At 47.8% G+C, this 19819-nt stretch overlaps 1 protein-coding gene across 2 annotated transcripts in view; it reads left to right on the forward strand.

Moving 5' to 3' along the window:
- csmd2 (CUB and Sushi multiple domains 2) overlaps positions 1-19819 on the forward strand; it is a 249101-nt gene that overhangs the window by 212023 nt on the left and 17259 nt on the right. For both annotated transcript variants that reach the window (XM_048993996.1, XM_048993997.1), the window contains 13 exons: positions 416-562; positions 3990-4178; positions 5195-5380; positions 5943-6137; positions 6373-6546; positions 7216-7389; positions 7709-7882; positions 11144-11332; positions 11747-11920; positions 13721-13903; positions 15888-16064; positions 18041-18220; positions 18808-18981. In XM_048993996.1, coding sequence (XP_048849953.1) covers positions 416-562; positions 3990-4178; positions 5195-5380; positions 5943-6137; positions 6373-6546; positions 7216-7389; positions 7709-7882; positions 11144-11332; positions 11747-11920; positions 13721-13903; positions 15888-16064; positions 18041-18220; positions 18808-18981 — 2316 coding nt within the window. The remainder of the gene's footprint in view (positions 1-415; positions 563-3989; positions 4179-5194; positions 5381-5942; positions 6138-6372; positions 6547-7215; positions 7390-7708; positions 7883-11143; positions 11333-11746; positions 11921-13720; positions 13904-15887; positions 16065-18040; positions 18221-18807; positions 18982-19819) is intronic.

Genomic DNA, 19819 nt, shown 5'->3' on the forward strand with positions numbered 1-19819 from the left:
AGACAAATGTATAGAGAAAAGCAGACAGTGCACAAACATACGTATAGAGCAAAGCAGACAATGCAAAGACAAACAAATGTATACAGCAAAGCAGACAGTGCACAGACAAACAAACGTATAGAGCAAAGCAGACAGTGCACAGACAAACATACGTATGCAGCAAAGCAGACAGTGCACAGACAAACAAACGTATAGAGCAAAGCAGACAGTGCACAGACAAACATACGTATACAGCAAAGCAGACAGTGCACAGACAAACAAACGTATAGAACAAAGCGGACAGAGTACAAAGACAAGACAAATAGTGCAAACAAGTATATATGGTGCAAACATATTAAGTACACAGTACACAAATAAAATACCCTAAAAACCAGAATACTCGCGTATAACACTGAGTTCCTTTTCTTTTCCCTAGGTCCTTCTAGGCAAAGTCCCCCGCTCCTCACTTTGAGTGGTAACTACTCCTCCCCCCTGACTGTCACGAGCACCTCCAACAAGGTCTACCTGCACTGGTCCTCGGACCACGCCTCCAGTCACAAGGGCTTCCGGATCCACTATGCAGGTGCGCCGCCGCGGTGGGCCACAGTGGGGAAATCGCCCTCCCCCGCAGTGCACCGCTTGTCCTGTCACGCCGTACCAATCCCTCGTTATCCGCTTGCTTTCCGGGTCCGCGTTCCTGACATTCGCAGGGTGCCTATTTCCCCTGCCCAGCTGTTCAGGTAATTTTAAGTTTGGGGGATGATTTTTTTGATTTTGGGAATGCGACAGCCTGGATTGTTCTCTCAGTATGAACTCCGCTCAGTACAAATACCTCGGTGGGAGAGGAACAGATGGCAGGACAAATGCAAAGCTTTTTGTTTGCTTAATCAATCTATCTTTCATCTAGTTTTTTTTCCTTGTTTCCAGCTGTAATGAGCACTTTCTATTCCATCTCTCATTTTAGACGTTTCGTTTTGTTCTGTAACCCTGTACCACTGCTAAGAAGGCCCAGAGTTCTCCACACTGGAAGTTTATAACTGTAAACTGTGAAGCAAATTTCCACTGTTCAGCCGACATAAACAGCCACACCTCCCATAATTATAGATAAACACCACACTAGATTAGCTAATGCAATAACATGTGGCTGTGTGCTCGATAAATGAGAAAGCAGAAAGGAGATTGCAAAAGTGTCCTGGGAAAATCTTCTGTCCCGTGTTTGACAAGTTCAGATGTAGTAGCTTAAAGTATCACAACATTCTCTGTGTGGAGTTACAGATTTCGCACAGTCAGTCAGCTTGTGGATAAAAACATTATATAAACATGAATTTATAAATAATGTACTGGGCTTTTCATTATTTTCTCTGCTCTGTGTTTTACTTGCTCATTTGGCTGCAGCCAAATATACAGTTTTGTTCATTCATGCAGTAGAATATCTAACTGACTTTTCTCAGGTGGAAGGAGACTTGAACTCTGAACCTTTAGCTCAAGGGTCTTTACAGACACTTAGAAACGGATGTAATAGAAAAGTTTTTTTTTCTTTATATGCATTCTTAAATTTTTTAGAGCGAATGTTAGACTTTTTCCTTCTTTTATGACCTTGTATAGCAGGATCTGTAATCCCTGCAAAGTTCCTCCAGGGCGTGATGGTACCGTGGCCTGCAGCCGCTTGCACACGTGGCGGTCAGAGGTGACCTCAGAGTCTCTCATTTCTGATCCATAAATGGTCATCCCCTTGGGCTACTACCTCAGGCTTTTTGAAGTCTGAGAAAGTGGATGGAAAGAAAAAGTCATTGCTGAAGGACAGTCTCTTTTTTGTGCGGAAACAAAAGGGCCTGTTCAAGTGCAGGTGACCCAGACACTGAATTTGCCTGCTATTTCAGGGCCCCTCATTCCATTGTTCAGTGTTTTAATTTAACACAAAGCACAGTTCCACGGTTGTTCACATATTTAATGTTTCTCAAGCTGCCTTTGATGGATGAAAAGCTCATATATATATTTTTTTCCTTTAGATTTTCTGCCTCAATGGTGCAATTTGTTTGAGAGCCCAACGACTCATAAAAGCAGACATATATCAGACCGTTATACAACCGTAACTTTTTATTGCCACCGTCTTATCCGATTGTCTGTAGGGTGCTAAAGACTTTGGCGGCAGTGGAGAATTGCCGGTGGTTGCTGATGCTGTCAGACTCGGAATTAGCATTTTTATTGAGATGTTTTACATTAGTTCTTATCAAACATAGTGGTTGAGATGCGGTTCTTTCCACATCCTGCGCTGGTCTTATCTCCTTTCTGCTCAATTACACACCGTGCCATAGAATGTGGCGCCATGGTCGTGTTTAAACACAATCCAAGTCACGTGGATACCTGCCCATCTCATGATCACATGAGCAAATTTTGATTAACTTTCCACATCAGATGCACACAGAGGCTGGAAATTGTCGTTGCCACTGCTTATCTGACATTATAGCTCAATAAAAACAGTTTAGCAGGAGACAGAGTGGCTCAGTGTCCCACTGTGTGTGTGTGTGTGAGTTTGTGTGTGAGAGCGGGTATACCTTACCATACAACATGATGAATACCTTACAACATGATATCTTATACCTTTTCGGGTATACCTTACCATACAACATGATGAATACCTTACAACATGATATCTTATACCTTTTCGGGTATACCTTACCATACAACATGATGAATACCTTACAACATGATATCTTATACCTTTTCGGGTATACCTTACCTTACAACATGATGAATACCTTACAACATGATACCTTATACCTTTTCGGGTAAACCTTACCTTACAACATGATGAATACCTTACAACATATACCTTATACCTTTCTGGGTATACCTTACCTTACAACATGATGAATACCTTACAACATGATACCTTATACCTTTTTGGGTATACCTTACCATACAACATGATGAATACCTTACAACATGATACCTTATACCTTTTCGGGTATACCTTCCCATACAACATGATGAATTCCTTACAACATATACCTTATACCTTTTCGGGTATACCTTACTGTACAACATGATGAATACCTTACAACATGATACCTTATACCTTTTCGGGTATACCTTACCTTACAACATGATGAATACCTTACAACATGATACCTTATACCTTTTCGGGTATACCTTACCTTACAACATGATGAATACCTTACAACATGATACCTTAAACCTTTTCAGGTATACCTTACCTTACAACAGGATGAATACCTTACAACATGATATCTTATACCTTTTCAGGTATACCTTACCTTACAACATGATGAATACCTTACAACATGATATCTTATACCTTTTCAGGTATACCTTACCTTACAACAGGATGAATACCTGTTTTTTTCCCCTTATGGGGTAACTTTGTTTCCTGGGCCCCATAAGGGAAAGCTCAATTTAATAAAAATGAAAAATGCAAAAACACTTGTATTTTGCTTGGTTACTTATGGTTTTGGTTAGGGCTGGGTAGCGGTTAAGGTTGTCATAATTAGCGTTAGCATTTTTCCCATAAAAATGAATGAACGGTCCCCATAGAAATATGTTTACCCAACGTGTGTGTGTGTTCACGTATGTGTGTTTGTGTGTGTGTGTGTGTGTGTGGGGGGGGGGGGGGGGGGGGTTTGCATTTCCTTCCCATGTTTCCCCCTGCAGTCCAAAGACAGGTTTAGGTTAACGGGCTTCTCTGGTTTGCTGGTACTAAGAATTATGTGCATTGCGGTGGACTGCTATCAGATCCTGGGTGTACCGCCGCCTTATACCCTGTGTTTCCTGGGATTGTCTCCAGATTTCCCCTCAGCCATGCCTAGGATAAGCAGCCCTCAGGTGGACAGGAAAACAATATCATTGTTTCCAGTTCTCAATAAGAAAAGTTTCCGGTTTAGTTTATTTTAATCCAAGGCATGTTTTGAAAGCATTATGTGAAATGAGACCTGTCTCCATGATGAGAAATGGGGACACCTCACTTACTTTGCCATGTTTCATTCTTTCAGCCTCATACTGCAGCCCCCCAGACCCCCCCGCCAATGGTTCAGTCCACAGCCTGACCGGCACCAAGCTGGGAAGCACCCTGCGCTTCAACTGTGACCAGGGCTTTCGCCTCATTGGCCAGAACAGCGCCACCTGCTCCCGCACCCCCCAGGGCCTCTACCAGTGGAATGCCCCAACACCCCTCTGCCAAGGTACATATGGGCCCGCCTGCCTGCTGAGGACTGAGGAATGCAGGTGGGGTGATTCTGTCGGGTGAATCGTGGGATAAGGGTGTGAGGTCAGAGTGTGGACAAAGTTTCTATGGAGGACGAAGGGTTGTGGAGGTAAGAGGGACAGGCCCTCACTAACCTCTGCAGAGCCAGTTAAGGATGTTTCTGCAGTCAAAGCGCACATTTCCCCAGACGGGTCTCGCGTTTTGCTGTTGTACCTTTTTTGGCTGCGCTTGTGCGACTCCTTCATCCTGCCTGCCTCTTCACTTCACTTTAAGCTGCACTGAAGATGGGAAAACAGCCTCACCTGTGGGAGCAATTTAACGGGCTAGCGGATGGAAGCTCCCCTTAAAGTTTAGACGCTGGGTTTGCGCTTCTGGTCCGCCTGGGTGTCGCTCTTTTTGGAATGAGGGAAGCTTGTCTCTTTTGCGCTGATACCGTTTTTAATCCTTTTATAGCCAGTTATGACTGTTCACAGCCGTGCCACAGTTCTGTTTCTCTTTTATCTGTCTCTGCTATTCTTTTTTTATTCTTTTTTTTTGTTTGTTTTAACTTTAACCATACCAGAGGGTTGTCCTTATTTTGGAATTTCTCATTAATATTTTTATTTGCAGAGTTCCTCAATTGCAGCAGCAGTGTTTTTTCTAAAGGTGCTTTAAGAAAATCACATACAAGCACATAGGATTTTTTTTTGCATGTCCTATCGTGCTTTACTATGGGTCACACTCATTGAACAGAGTGCAGTATGAGCTGTTTTTATAGCATGTCAAGGTGGTTTTTGGGTTTACAGACTTTTCCAACAATGATACAGTTATTGCCAGGGGACTCAAACCAGCGACCTATTGGACAAAGGCAAAAACTGCTTAAACTCCTAAAACACCTAAACTCCTAATCCTATCCTGTATAGATGAATATTTTAAACGTCACACCACTTTCTGGCAAGTCAGGTCACGCCGTTAGTTTGTCCATCACGGCCTTCACTCTCTGTCGCCCCATAGTGGTGTCATGTGGCATGCCAGCATCCCCAATCAACGGCAGCGTGACCGGTCGTGATTATACTGTGGGCACCAAGGCCACCTACCACTGCAATCCTGGCTACCAGCTAACCAGCCCTTACACAGTGTCCATTGCCTGCCAGGACTCTGGGAGGTGGAGCCCTGCTGATGCCCCGCCCCACTGTGAACGTGAGTCCTGCCCACATCGTTCAGTAACTTGTGTCGTCACTTTAGTCACAGCCTTAGTGTCTGGGTGGCTGTCAGCCACAAAATAAATCTTTTGAAAAGAATGTTGAGAAATTAACTGCAGCATGTGTCACTAAGGAGTCTCAGAGCAAACAGAGGTGAAATTTCACCTTGTTATTGGTTTATTTTAAAATATGGGGCGATATGAAATATTATTCTTAATTAAATGCCATTATTTTTAATAATCTTCTGTTGAAATGGAAAGTGGCAGTGGCAGGTTCCTGTAATTCTACCTGTCACATTTTTGGGATTCACTGATGGAAGGTGCTTTCTGTTCTATATGGGATGTGGTGCTGGAGTATTTTACAGTGTGTTACAAGATGACAGCAGGTGCCATCATGCATTCTAGTGCTGTACAGTATTCAGTCCTTTTCAGTTGTTCTATTAGATAGTTTTGGACAAAAGTGTCAGTTTCCAAACAAGGCAAAAAATGGCCTCAGGATTTTTTCGGCTAAAAGAGCCGCTCTATATTAATGTCTCTGACCTCTGACCCCTTACATTTCAGCGGTTACGTGTCCTGACATTAGCCACACATCAGTGGACCATGGCAGGTGGAGGCTGATTTATGGGACCCTGAATCAGTACGACTCCATGATGATGCTCATTTGTGACCCTGGCTACTACTACCGTGGTCAGCGAGTCATCCGTTGCCAGGCCAATGGAACCTGGGACTATCCAGAACCCCGGGCCGTGTGCAACAGTAAGAACTCGCCTCCTCACGGAAAGTTTCACATTTGCTATTTTATATATATTGTACTTTTACACTTGATATAAATATTGTTTTAATAAAATGTGGCAAACTGCCAAAAATAAAAAGATCAAAAGGCAAATAGATAGAAAAGCCAGAAGTGTAACGGCGTTTAACCTGGGGTAATTTAAGTTTCTAAATGAAATCCCATTGGCTAATATCATCCACCCCCTTTGATGTCACTTAGTCATCTCCTGTATGGAACTGGGCAGCCCACCCAATGGGAACAAAATCGGCACCCTGACCGTGTACGGAGCAACCGCCATTTTCTCCTGCAACACGGGCTACACGCTGGTGGGCTCCCGAGTCCGGGAGTGCATGTCCAATGGGCTGTGGAGTGGAACACAGGTCCAGTGTCTCGGTGGGTCTGCTTTCCGGGTCAAAGCCCTGGCCCCTTGATCAACACATTCCTTTTTTGTTCATCCTCTTTTTTTGCCATCATTCTGCTGTGGTTCCCTGTTCACAGCTTATCTAGCACCAAAGTGTAATCACCCCCCTGAACGACTGAATTGATCTTTATTTTCTGCTGTGTGCGTATGAATGTGTGTTACTGTTTGTGTGCGTGTGTCTCTGCATGTATGTGTGCGTGTGTATGTTTCTGTGTGTGTGCATGGGAGTACATGTTTCTATTTGCATGTGTGTCTTTGTGTATATGTGTGTGTGTCTTTCTGTGTGTGTATGTGTGTGTGTGTGTGTGTGTGTCTGTGCATGGATGCTTATGTATACGTGTTTTTGTGTGTCTGTGTGTCTTTGTGTGCGTGTGTGTGGATGGTTATGTGTATGTGTTTTTATGTACATGTATGTGTGTGTGTGTTTGTGCATGTGTGTCTTTGTGTGTGTGTCTGTGTGTGTGTTTTTGTGTGTGTGTATCTGCGTGTGTGTTTTTGTGTGTGTGTGTGTGGGTTTTTGTGTGTGTGTGTGTGTGTATCTGCGTGTGTGTTTTGTGTGTGTGTGTGTGTGTGTGTGTGTGTGTGTGTGTGTGTGTGTGTGTGTGTGTGTGTGTGTGTGTGTGTGTGTGTGCCCCCCACAGCCGGCCACTGCGGTGCCCCAGACCCCATGGTGAACGGGCAGATCATCGGTGAGAACTACAGCTACCGCGGCAGCGTGGTGTACCAGTGCAACCCAGGCTTTCGGCTCATCGGCGTCTCCGTGCGCATCTGCGAGCAGGACCACCACTGGTCCGGCCGGACCCCCGTCTGTGTCCGTGAGTGTTTCGGCAGCCCGCTGGTGCAGACGGGCTTCAGCTTGGAGTCTCGTCCTCTGTCTTCTGGCTGAACTTATAGATCCGCATCTAGCCACTTTCCAATAGCATGACACTTTTTGATAGCAGTATTGTACTGCTATACAATGTAATCATCACAAATTCAGTTTCAGCCGCCTGCTTGTGTTTTCTTTTATTTATTAAAAGGAATTTTTTATTAAGTGTTAGTCATTTAAAATATAATTATGCACATATTTATGTAGTGAGATGTATGCTTTTGTTAGCATAGCCATTCTCACTCCGATTTTTGTTTCCACATCAGCCATAACCTGCGGTCACCCCGGCAACCCGGCCAACGGCATGACCCAGGGCATGCAGTTCAACCTGAACGACGTTGTGCGCTTCACGTGCAACACTGGCTACGTGCTGCAGGGGGCGGTGGAGGCACAGTGCCAGGCCAACAGCCAGTGGAGCAACGGCCTGCCCCACTGCAAAAGTACGTCCCTCGTGTGTCTGAGCTTGCATATGCAGGCGTGAGACTCAGATAAGGAGGCGTGAAGCTGTCATTCACGTGGCAGAATGTGACAGGCGAGGGGAAAAGGACTGATGTCATGTGCCTGAAGTTGGAGGGCTTGTCTCGGAACGTGACATTTGTGTGTGTCACACTTTTGTCCTCGGTACATCAGCCTCTCTCTCGAAACAATGGCTTCATCAGGCTGAAATTAACTCAACCATTAGCATGCTGAGCAGAATCACTCAGTCCTTGGCTTTCCAATCTCTGTCTCGCTGTGTGGCAAATTTCACCTTTCAGCAAGGAAACTTCATTTTGAAATTGGTTTGAAAGGTACGGCGTGCTGGATGCGTAGGTGTCTATGCGGCCTCGCTCTGGGATCGTCTCGCCGTCCTGGCTCGGTGTGTGCGGAGTTCGCACATCGCTCTATTCTATGGCTCCTCTCCAGATTCGCTGGCTTCCTCCCTGCAGTCCAAAAGTGATCAGTAATGTGGGTCGCTGTCTCTTAATTAAGCATTGTGTGTGTGAGTGTGATGGGTTGGCACCTCATCCAGGGTGTCCTGGACTCCAAATGCACGTGGCCACATATTGGATAGGCAGAGAAATGGAAATCGTCTGCAGAATTATTATTTTATTTATTTATTTTTTTCATGCTTGACAAAGGGAACAAGGTCATGGATGCCATGTTGTTACATCTCATTGAGTTTTCTTAGTTAAATTCCATGATACCCATTCATATTTGAATCATTTATCCTGGTTGGGGTTACAGGGAGGTCCTGGAGGCCTATTGCAAGTGGCACAGGGCTGCCCCCCCCCCAAATGGAATGCGCACCCTCACACACTGCAGAGAAGCTTAATGGCATGTCTTCGGAATGTTCAAATCTGGATATCCAGAGGAAATGCGTGTGAGACATGCGTGCCAAAGCCACACACATGGAGGTGGGATTCAATCCCACAACCACGGGGTTTAGCCACCGTGCCACTTCTTTTTCTCTCACTATGAATAAACGAAGAGGTGGATGGACATTTTGGCAGAAATTCACAGTGGTGCTTATATACCTATCTACTACTGTGGGCCTTGAATCTGTACATCCATTCTGGGCCATCGTTCCATCGTTCCGCTTCGCTAAATTTGCCTTTTTGCTATGCAAATGAAGTCGTGAGAACAGACGGGCAGAGAATACAAGAACATAAGCAGCAGGCGCCCTCCCTGGTTGGATTCCTAATGTTAATCACAATATAAGAATCACTTCAAATTACATGTATGTTTACCCTCTTGCTGCAGTCTTAATACCTTCATAATTTCCAAATAGCTCTGCCTCCCACCCCTCTCACTAGATCATTAAATCCTATTTACGGAAATCATGGGAACGATATGGAGACAGCTAATAACGCCCAAAAATGAGATCCCAAACATTAACATTAGGCCTGCGTCAACAATTCAGTTGGCCTCTGTACATACATCCCTCCTAATCAGAGGCAATTTGTGTCAGAACACTGCTTTACTCTCCATAAAACGTTCCCCAATTGCACCAATAAGACAATCTGCTGCTCTCACCCAAAATAAGAGGAAAAAAATTCCCCATAAGACAAAAACCAATTATTTTCCAGCGTTGCCACCCTCAGAGTCTGGGCTGTGTTTAGGTGTCTCTCATTAAGGCCTCCTGTCCACATATCAATGTGGTTCCACTACATATTCCTGCACCGACAAGCCGTCCTGAAGGTTAGCGGCACCTCCGGTGCCCACAACACCCCCTACCTCACACCCACGCCCACCACCTCCAGTCCATGCATGCCAGCCTTCCACTTGAAGCAATGGTGACTCTCCAGGAAGATGCAACCATCTAGCCTCCATGTTCAGGTCTCCGTCATCTTGACACCAAAATACAGATCGCCAGAGTCCCCCATTGCAAATGGATGCAGAGGACACTTTATTCATAATAGCTGTCGCTAATTCTTAACAGCCGCCTCTTCACTGGGACTCGCCTAGAACGTTCCGGCTGCTTTGCAGTTTGCTGCATTTTCGCCCCAGATCGATTGGAAGTACAGCACTGACCCTATCAGACGTCCTCTCAGACCCAAAGCAAACAGTCACTTCCTGCCGCAGTCCTCCGTTTCCTTCGTGAGGCTTTAAACCGACACCCTATCTCTCTCCATGGCAGGTTTCGTTTAAGTGTAATATCCAGGTCATTTAAAACTCCAAACGCATCTTGGTGTGATTGGCTTGAGGGGCCTAAGCTGTTTCCTTCAAAGTATTCTGCAAACTTTTTTTTTCCTCTCCTATTGTTGTGCTTGACAATTTAGCTGTCAGGTCAGCTTGGTTTTGCGTTTTTTAAACTTTAAGTGTAGACCTAGAGCCTTTGACAGCCAGCCTGACACAGCCGAGAGGAGACAAGCATCTTAAGTGGGGTGAAGTCAAGCGGTGTCAGGAGAGGGAAGTATGTGTCCCATTTTCTTTCTTTTTTTCCTTGTAACACAACCCATTTCTGGTTATATGTAAACAAAAAAAAATAAATCCTTAAAATAAGTATGTTCCGAGAGCGTCTGGTAATGGATTCCCCCAAGTTCCTGTGTAACCTACTTCTTTACAGGGGGAAATGCGTTGGTGGTAAGGCAACTTGAACATGCATAATAGGGTAAATGCATGTTGAGTGTCACTGACTAAAAACTGAAAATGTTGTGCTTTTTTACAGCTTACATTAATTAAATAATAGCTTATATTTTTAAACCCTTTTTCTCACATTGTGCAGTGTAATATTTTACCAAAGTAATTTGTGTTAAGTACCCTACCTAAAGAATAGAGTGCCCCAATCTCCGCTGGTATTTCAGGCAACCAGCACCTGGCGAATGTATCGTATCACAGTGTATTGGACCTTTTATGCTCCCGTGTGACATCCCTGTGGAAAATACACGTAGATCAGTGTTACGAGTATCGTTTATGATGTCTCACAGCCGGCACATGACATGTTGCCATTTTAATTACATTTCCCAGAATACTTTGCAGCAAATAATCTGCATTAAATGTAATTCTTATTAGATTCGCTCATATTTTGAGGGAAACCATGTCAAAAACCATGAAAGGGTCTAGAACATATTCATCACCTGAGTTAAAACGTTAATGGTCATGAGCGGCTGGTGCAGATTCATATAACAATGTGGTCACGCCGCGGTGCTGTGTCGGACAGACGGCCGCCTTCATTTGCTGTCCCATGGTGAAAGCTTCCTCTCTGCTGTTGTGTTCTCCAGTTGTGAACTGTACGGACCCCGGGCACGTGGAGAACAGCGTGCGGCAGGTCCTGCCCAGCGGGCCTCACCGCTTCAGCTTCCAGACCGCCGTGTCCTTCACCTGCAGCCCGGGCTACTACCTGCTGGGCAGCAGCACGCTGGCCTGCCAGGGTGACGGCACGTGGGACCGCGCGCTCCCCAAGTGCATCTGTGAGTCACCGACACCCCACACCCCACCCCCAGCTGCTCTGTCTTTTAGCTTTTAGCCTCCTTTTAGCCTGCGGGCGGTGAGAGCGAGAACAGATATTTTTGTCTCTCCCAGATAAATAACCCTTGTTCGTCACATGGCCTTTGCATTATTCTTCTAAACCGTCACATAAAAACAATGAAATTTGGCAATTGTTTAAAAAGCCCTTAGCAGGCAGGGAGGAGGCTGCGGTCTGGTGTGATCTCTGTGGTTGTTTTGTCTTTTTATTTCACTGCCTTACTTTGTTTGCAGTAATTAAGCTGGTAAGCACTGGGAGTCCCTAACCCTAAAACCTCGGTGGTGGGGCCTGGAAGCCCCCTCGCTCTGTGCCACCTGCTGTCTGCTCACCGCCCCGTGTCCCTGTTCCCCCGTCGCAGTGGTGCTGTGTGACCGGCCCAGCGTGCCGCCCTCCGCCCAGATTTCGGGGGACCGCCGCACCGTGGGCTCGGTGATCCGCTACAGCTGTGCGGGACGGCGCCAGGTCGTGGGCAACACCACCCGCATGTGCCAGCTGGATGGGCACTGGAGCGGATCGCTGCCACACTGCTCCGGTAATGCCACCCTGCACGCCCTAGCATGCGTCCTGTCCGGAACGTACTGGCAGGACCACACATTGACACGGCGCGGCCCTGATAAATTCTCCCAAATCTAACTCCCTCGCCCCACCCCCTTTACAAACTAAAGCTACCAATATCCACAGTAGGGGCATGGATACCCTGGGGGGGCAGCATTTTAAAGGGGCCCCTGAAAACATTATACTATATGATTATATGATGTAAGAGTGGTCGTGAAGGGTCCAAGGTGATCATGCTCACATGCGTTTGCCCCCCCCCCCCAATGTCTGGGCCCCAGAAAGTGTTCCCCTCTGCCCCCGCTACGAGCAGCTCTGTGTCCTGGGGCTACATACTATTCAGACCGTCACACCCCTCAGGAGGTTCACTGGGGTGGCTGAATGGCCGACAATGGACTGTAAACACCAGGGCATCCAGGGGACCTGTAATCCCTGCAGTGTTCTCCTGCCGCTGGGTTATCTTCTAAAACCTGTAGATCAGTAAAAGAAAAAAGAACTAACTAACACATTTTAGGAAGCACACTTGTAAACACTCCCAAGATTTGAGACCCAAGGTTTCCCGCCAAGCAGCGATCCTTCATCCACCCCCCGAGCTCACGCAGGTGTACATTTAGTCCGCGGAAAACGGCGTGGCATGTTCCTCTAAGGCTCCCCACCTGCCTTACATCACTCCCCCCCCTCCCCCCATCATCATCCCCCTGCTTGTGTCTCAGAGCAGAAGCCTGTCGCACAAAGCCGGATGGGTTATTATCGCAGTTGATAGCGTTGATGTTGTCAGGAGTGGCAGTCTCCCACGCCAGGTCCGACAGGCACAGGACCGTAAAAATCCCCCCTTATTGTGCTGCTTTTCCGATAAAGGCGGTAAACACTATTAAAGTAATGTCTCTCGGCCCACTGAGGTGCCTTAGTGCGCACACATATTAAATACCTCACCGGCAAGATTCTTAAAGCATTTAGAGAGGGGCCTGACTGGGGAGAGAGGGGCGCTAAAAACAGACAAGAGGGTGTACAGATTATCTGAGAATTTGCGCACAAAGGAGCTGAAATGGAATGAGACCTTCCCTTTGAAGAGTAAGCCCCGGTAACTAATGGAAATCTTTAATCCCTCCTAGTTTCCTGTCGTGTGTCAATCTTTCTCCTACTTGACTTTTACCACCTGCCGCTCCTCCACATTTACACTTTCTGCTTTTCATCTTTTTTCATTCATTCCCTCTCAACATTAGAATACAAACTAATAAACAGTGGCGACATGTGGCTCTGTGGGTTAGGGTGCCATGCCTGTGATCAGTTGTGAGTTTAAATCCTGTAGTCAGCAGACTCATTTCACCACAGGGCCCACGGGCGAGCTTCTACACCCCCGCCCGCTCCAGGCGCTGGCCGGCCCTGCTAAATAAATAAAGTTACTAATATCTTGCTGGATGGGTAGAGGAACACAGTTCTCAAACCTCTTGGGGGCATCCAAGCCATTACTTGAATTCATTCAATTTTGCCACAAGTTCATTTAATTAACTTAATCAAGTAATAAACTGTATTAGATATGGATTTGCCAAACAAGTGGTTGAATTTAGCAAATATCACAATATAGTGGATGGTGACAGTGGATACTGTAGTGATCTGAGGGGACAAACACTTTGAGAGCCTAAGACTGTGTATGTTTTAAACTAGCATGTCTGGTCCATTCTTCTTGGAGAGAAGCTGAATCCCTCTCTGGGTCGGCAGGCAAGCTGTACTTCACTGTACTTCACCGCTGCTTCCTGATCCCACTCCTCTTGCATCACAGGGGATTCCCCAGGCCTGTGCGGAGACCCCGGCGTGCCGATTCACGGCATCCGGCTGGGGGAGCAGTTCTCCACGGGCAGCGTGGTGCGTTTTAGCTGCGAGCCAGGCTATGCACTCAAGGGCGCCCCCGAGAGGACTTGCCTGACCAATGGGACATGGACGGGCATCCAGCCTGAATGCCATGGTATGGTACCTACTGTTGGGAATGGTATGGTCCGCGTGGAATGACATGCGGTGTGTGTTTTGTGGTCTGGGTAGCTTTGTTTGTGATCCTGCTACTCTGAGTGCAGGTTTGTGTGTGTGTGTGTGTGTGTGTGTGTGTGTGTGCCAGGGCTACCTGGCTTTTTTCGCCACCCTTTCTGTCGGCCCCCGCCAGCCGTCTCACACATGATGTCAGCCGTCCGATTTTCTCCCTCATTTCCTCTTTCCCAAAGGCAGCACCTTTCCAGCATCCCACTGTTTGTCGTCCTCTTTTCTTTCCCATCGATCCTTCGGGCCCAGGTCCCCGTTTCCTGACAGGGGCGGGGATGACAGAGTTGTCCCTTTCTGTCACCGAGCTGTCACCTGGGGTGCCCACAGTATTTTGGTGTGTGTTGTTTCAGGTGGAGGCGATGTTTTCTTCTCCCAGGTACGCTGACTTACACTCAGCTGGCTTTACAACAGCGAGCCTGACGGGCTGTCACCAATTTGGGAGAGGGGGGGGGGGAGGGGGAGTCCAAGAGCAGGTTAATATCTAACAGGGAGGGGCTGCTTTTGAGAAATATCACTCTGGCAGTGTTTAGCCAGAGTAAATTTAGATGGTGGAATGGCCTTGCTATGAAATGTCCTTACGTAACATAAACAGCTATATGGAACACAGGAAAGGATAATGTTACGAAGCAATCAGAGGTATTATAAATACTAGGTGAACCAGGGGTTTTCCTCGGACCATAAGACATCAGGGCCGTAGCCCAGACACCTGACGTGTCCGAGGATCGTCATGCTGTCCCTGACTGATGATGCGATCACAGCACTATGGAGGTTCTTACGGGATTCTCAAATTGAGAGCGCGGCTGTTATAACACCCAAGTTACACAAATTATCCGGGGCTTGTCCATATTTATCCTGGGGGCAGTCAGCCCCCGGCACCCCAGGCTTGTGACGTGTCTGAAGTGAGCCCTGCCAAACTGTCACATTACAGTCACCGCACGCACTGCATCCATCATGGCTAAATCTGGCCGTCCTGCCGGCCCACGTCCTTCTGGCTTCTCACCTGCAGTCCAGGTGGTCAAAAAATGTGGGGGAACTCCGTGTAGAAGAATCGGATTCTCCCCCGACTCTGCCGTTCCATAAATTAGCATGTTAAAACACGTCCTGGAGGAAACCGCGGTGGATGACGAGGATGCCTCCACGGTGATGGGCCAGCCGCTGTTTCTTCCTGATAGCTGGGAAGTGGGACACAGCAGAACGTGAAGATTAAGATAAAGATAAAGGAAGACTACTGAGCCATCATCTTCTGCTATATTCTGGAGAGTGTTTATTTAATCGGGGGGCGGGGGGGGGTGATAAATTCATGGTCGGTGGAGATGTAGTTTTCCTTAAATGCTGTGTGGGAGGAATGTTGCGGCGGGCAGGTATTTACATTTTATCAAAGCCATTACCAGCGGATCCAATTGGGGAAGAACAGCAGAGAGGCGGTGGGGGTGGGGGGGGGCTAACTCAGGCTGGTAAATAATGCAGAGAGTGCTCAAAATGCTGCCAGTCACTGTCACAGCGGTGGTGGTGACAAACGTGACCTTTTTTTCCCCCTCACCCCACCCCCATGGTATTCCACACAATCCTCCGCCCCGACAGAAATGCCGAGGCTCTGCATCACATCGCCAGCCAGAAACAGGGCCTGGGTTTCTCACAAAGAAACCTGCCTGACTTTCAGACTCCGATCCTGGGTGGTTTTATTGTTTTTCGGCATGTATTTAAGGCCCCCGCAGGTCCAATTTAATTGGTCCAGGAAGAGATGCGGTGGATTTTTATCGCCTGTCTTCCTCGGAAGCATCGCCCAGGAGATTTGTTTGATGGCCAACATCAGTCCACACAGGTGGATCGGCGATATATCTGTTCAGGAGCGATTTACAATCTCTTCATGTCTCTCCTTCTCACTCTCCCATCTTCTTACTCTTTGTCCCCCTTAGTCGTGTCATGCGGCAACCCCGGAACCCCCCGGAACGCCCAGGTGGTATTCCACGATGGCCTGGTCTTCTCGCGCTCCATCACCTACGCCTGCCGCGAAGGCTACTACTCCACCGGGCTGCTGACCCGGCACTGCACGGTCAATGGCACCTGGACAGGGACCATGCCAGAGTGCACAGGTAAGCCCCCGTGCCCGGACACCCCACTGGCCCTAATCCCCTAAACATGGCTTTGCATATTACCGGCACACAACCGGCAGACGCAGAATGGATGGGCAGGGGAGCATTTATTGAACCATGATTTCATCCTTTATCCCCTGACAAGGAACGCAGCGAAGGTCATCCAGAAAACCAGCGTTGATGGTTTCGTACTCTAATGTTACAATTAATCATCAGCCTTTTTTATCTGTCGCGGTCCCAGTTGTCCGCCTGCGCCAATGCAGCCTCCGAGATGCATCGCCATTCTCCACCGCCTCCCCACGATAGCTTCCAGTTCAGGCCTTATCCGTCTCAGCCAGCTCCATAATGAGGCAACTCTGTTTCTATGGCAATGTATCCCAGTTTACCAAGCCAGATCCCAGAGCAGATTAAATCAGGTAATCCTGACTTCTCTCCATACAAGGTTTTTGGGAGTGCAAGCAGAGGTCTTCATTATCAAATGTGTGTACCGTTGGCAGAACTTCTTGAAATTTCTATCGCATCCCTGTGGTGTCTTTGGTCACGTCAGCACGGCATGGTGGTTCGTGTTAATGGCCAGTCCGCCTTAATTGCAAAATTAGTCTTACATACATTCCGACTTCCATCAGTGTAGCCTGGGAGACTGGAGGTGGTCTTGCGTAATTTCTCGGTTCTCGTGGGTCGTGTGTCACGTGATGCATGGCAGCTTTGCTCTAAATCTGGTCCAGGAGAGAGAGCAGAGAAGAGCAGAGAACATAATCCACCACCATTCCATGATTTTCAGGGGAAAGTCTTCTGTTATCAGAAAAATAAAATATTAAAACCTCCTTCACAACACTGTGTATCAAAGCAATTGGTCTGGAAGGTTCTCGGGCATTCGTGATCCCTGCTTGTGTATGACTAGTACTTCACATTGTGTAGATATGTTATTTTCTGTCTTTTTCTTCTCGTGGACCTGTTGTCGGTTCGTTCATCGCATCTAAACGAGCTGGCCCAGCAAATCCTGTGGGAAGTCCGTCTTCCTCGGCGTCTGACTACCGGAGCAAAGTCTTCGTACACATTAAGACCTTGAATAAAACTGGTTCTGATTGCAGTTCCCTGGAACAGCCAGACATTTAGTTATTTATTTGTTTGCGCTTTAGCCGTCTCCACTTTACCCTGCACTGGGATTTAACATGTCATTGGCGGGGGCTCAAAATCCACGTCAGTCACGGGGAAGAAAGGCCGGCAGTTTGCTGAATAAAAACGGCCTGAGTGAACAAGATCATATCGGTCCCTAAAATAGGCCCTTACAAAACCAAATTAGTTTCCTGTCATGGAGCCGACCAACTTGAACCCGATTACTTGGGCTAATTCTTGTAAGCTCCCTTTGTGGAGGCATTGCTGGACTGTCGGGGGGGTTTGATTAATCTACCCGGTGAAGGCTGGCATTGTCCCACGCGCCAAACACGTTTGAATGAAAACTCGTAGTATGAGTGTGTGGTCCTGTGAGGTGCACAGGAAGTCAACAGGGCATCGATTGAATCAGTCTACTTACTCTCAAACGAAGTCTCCCCCCCAGTTTCCCTGCTATTTAGATGAGGGGGGTGTCTGGGAAGTGTATGGCTCTGAGTGTTAGGACTTGGAGGGGAAGGTTGCCGGTTTGAATCCCGTGGCTGGCAGAGTTATGTCAACGTTGACACCTTGAGCAAGGCCCTTAACCTAAATCCCTCCCGGAACGCTGGGTTTCCCGGCTCTCTGATTCTCACCTGTGAGTAACTTTAGACAAAAGCCTCTGCTATATAAATAAATGACATCACTCCCTTCTGGGGAGTATTTAATAAAACTAATAGTGGGTTTTCGTGCTGCAGGGGCCTTTTACAGAACCAGAAAGGTATGTTGTTTGTCACCTTGTGTGCCAGTGGTTCAGAAGAATGGTTCTCAGTGGCACCCATCTCTCTCTCTTCCTCTCACTCACCCTTCCCGCCTCTGTCCCACAGTGATAAACTGCGGGGACCCAGGGGTACCAGCAAATGGCATCCGCCTGGGCAGCGACTTCACCTACCAGCACAGCGTAACCTTCCAGTGCTCGCCGGGCTTCACCATGGACGCTGACCGCTCCTCCATGCTGGTCTGCACCAAGGACCGCACCTGGAACGGGTCCAAGCCCATCTGCAAAGGTGCGCTCAGCTCTTCCCCCCTCCTCATCATTATTATCTGTCACTTAGCTTGTAGTGTTTGCGTCCACATGCATAATACGTCAGACCTCCGTCGCCGAGCCCTATTCAGAGTGTTTTTTGTAATCCTCCACTTGTCTTACCCCCTCATTGTCTCCTGGCGTCAAATGTCTAATTAGTGTCATCTTAGGTGACAACCTCAGCTTGGCCTCTGTCAGGCTTCTGCTTCTTTTTGCCGTAGCTGAGCAGGAGCGATGCTAGGATTTTATATGTTTGGGCCCATACAATAGGACCATAATTCATACAGAGGGGCCGCTCTTATGATTAGCCAATGATATGTTCTGAAATGGTGAGTGACTGGGGAGGTGCACTGCGGGGCCAATCAGCCAGGGTTAATGGCCCCACCCAACCACCCTCCACCATAGAGAGAAAACTGCACTAAGCCTGCCAATGGAAAGCAGCACTTCCTGGGCATCCTCAGCCCAGATGACGGAAACTCCAGTCGTCCCATTGCACTGTTTTGCGTTCTGTGTCACCTTATTCTCTGATGATGCCTTTGATTAAAGCCTCGTCCCCGGGTTGTTCTGCAGCCATCGTGTGCGGCCCTCCTTCCGCCATCCCCAACGGGCAGGTGGTGGGGACAGACTTTCAGTGGGGCTCCAGTGTCAGCTACGGCTGTGTCGAAGGCTACCAGCTCTCCCTGCCGGCCACTCTCACCTGCCAGGGGAACGGCAACTGGAGTGGGGAAAGACCCCAGTGTTTCCGTAGGTCTCCCGCAAACACTCCTGTCCTCTCTCTGCATCTCACTATCATCAAACATCCTGCACTTCAGCATCACAGTTTGTTCTTGCCCCATCAGGAGTGTATCCTACCAGTGTAGAGCTCAGGTCACTGCCACAGTGTATAGCCTTTAAAGCTGTCCCAGAATTTTTTTTTTTGCATTTTTTTATTTAATTTGTTTATTCAAATACAGCTTACAGCCTAATGCCGCTGGATACGCACTGTACTGCGTGCCCATCGTCTCTGATGCACACTTCCCCCTCCCCTGGTCTATCTCACCCCTCTTCCCACCTGGAAAGCCCCCATTTTTACTCTCTCGCCTCTGTCTTTTATTCCTTCCAGCTTCCAGCATCTCTAGCACTGCATCTGCTCCTTTTCATACATCCTTACAATGGGTCCAGTTTTACCGCTACGATGTAGCTGTGGGTCCCCATTGGGACGTTCCACCACCTCTGCCAACCCACCCATCAGGCCATCCTCTCTCCTGTCCTCTCTCCTGTCCTCTCTCCTGTCCTCCTACTTGTCCTCTCTCAATTCCTGTCTTCCATCCTCGCTCCCATTCCTCTCTCCTGCCCTCTCTCCTATTCCTCTCTCCCATCCTCTCTCCTGCCCTCTCTCCGTTCCTCTCTCCCATTCTTCTCTCCCATTCCTCTCTCCTGTCCTCTTTCCCATTCCTCTCTCCTGTCCTCTCTCCCATTCCTCTCTCCTGTCCTCTCTCCCATCCTTTCTCCTGCCCTCTCTCCCATTCCTCTCTCCTGTCCACTTTCTAATTCCTCTCTCCTGTCCTCTCTCCCATTCTTCTCTCCTGTCCTATCTCCTATC

This window comes from Brienomyrus brachyistius, chromosome 23 (genome assembly GCF_023856365.1).
Source record: "Brienomyrus brachyistius isolate T26 chromosome 23, BBRACH_0.4, whole genome shotgun sequence".
NCBI classification, from domain to species: Eukaryota; Metazoa; Chordata; class Actinopteri; order Osteoglossiformes; family Mormyridae; genus Brienomyrus; species Brienomyrus brachyistius.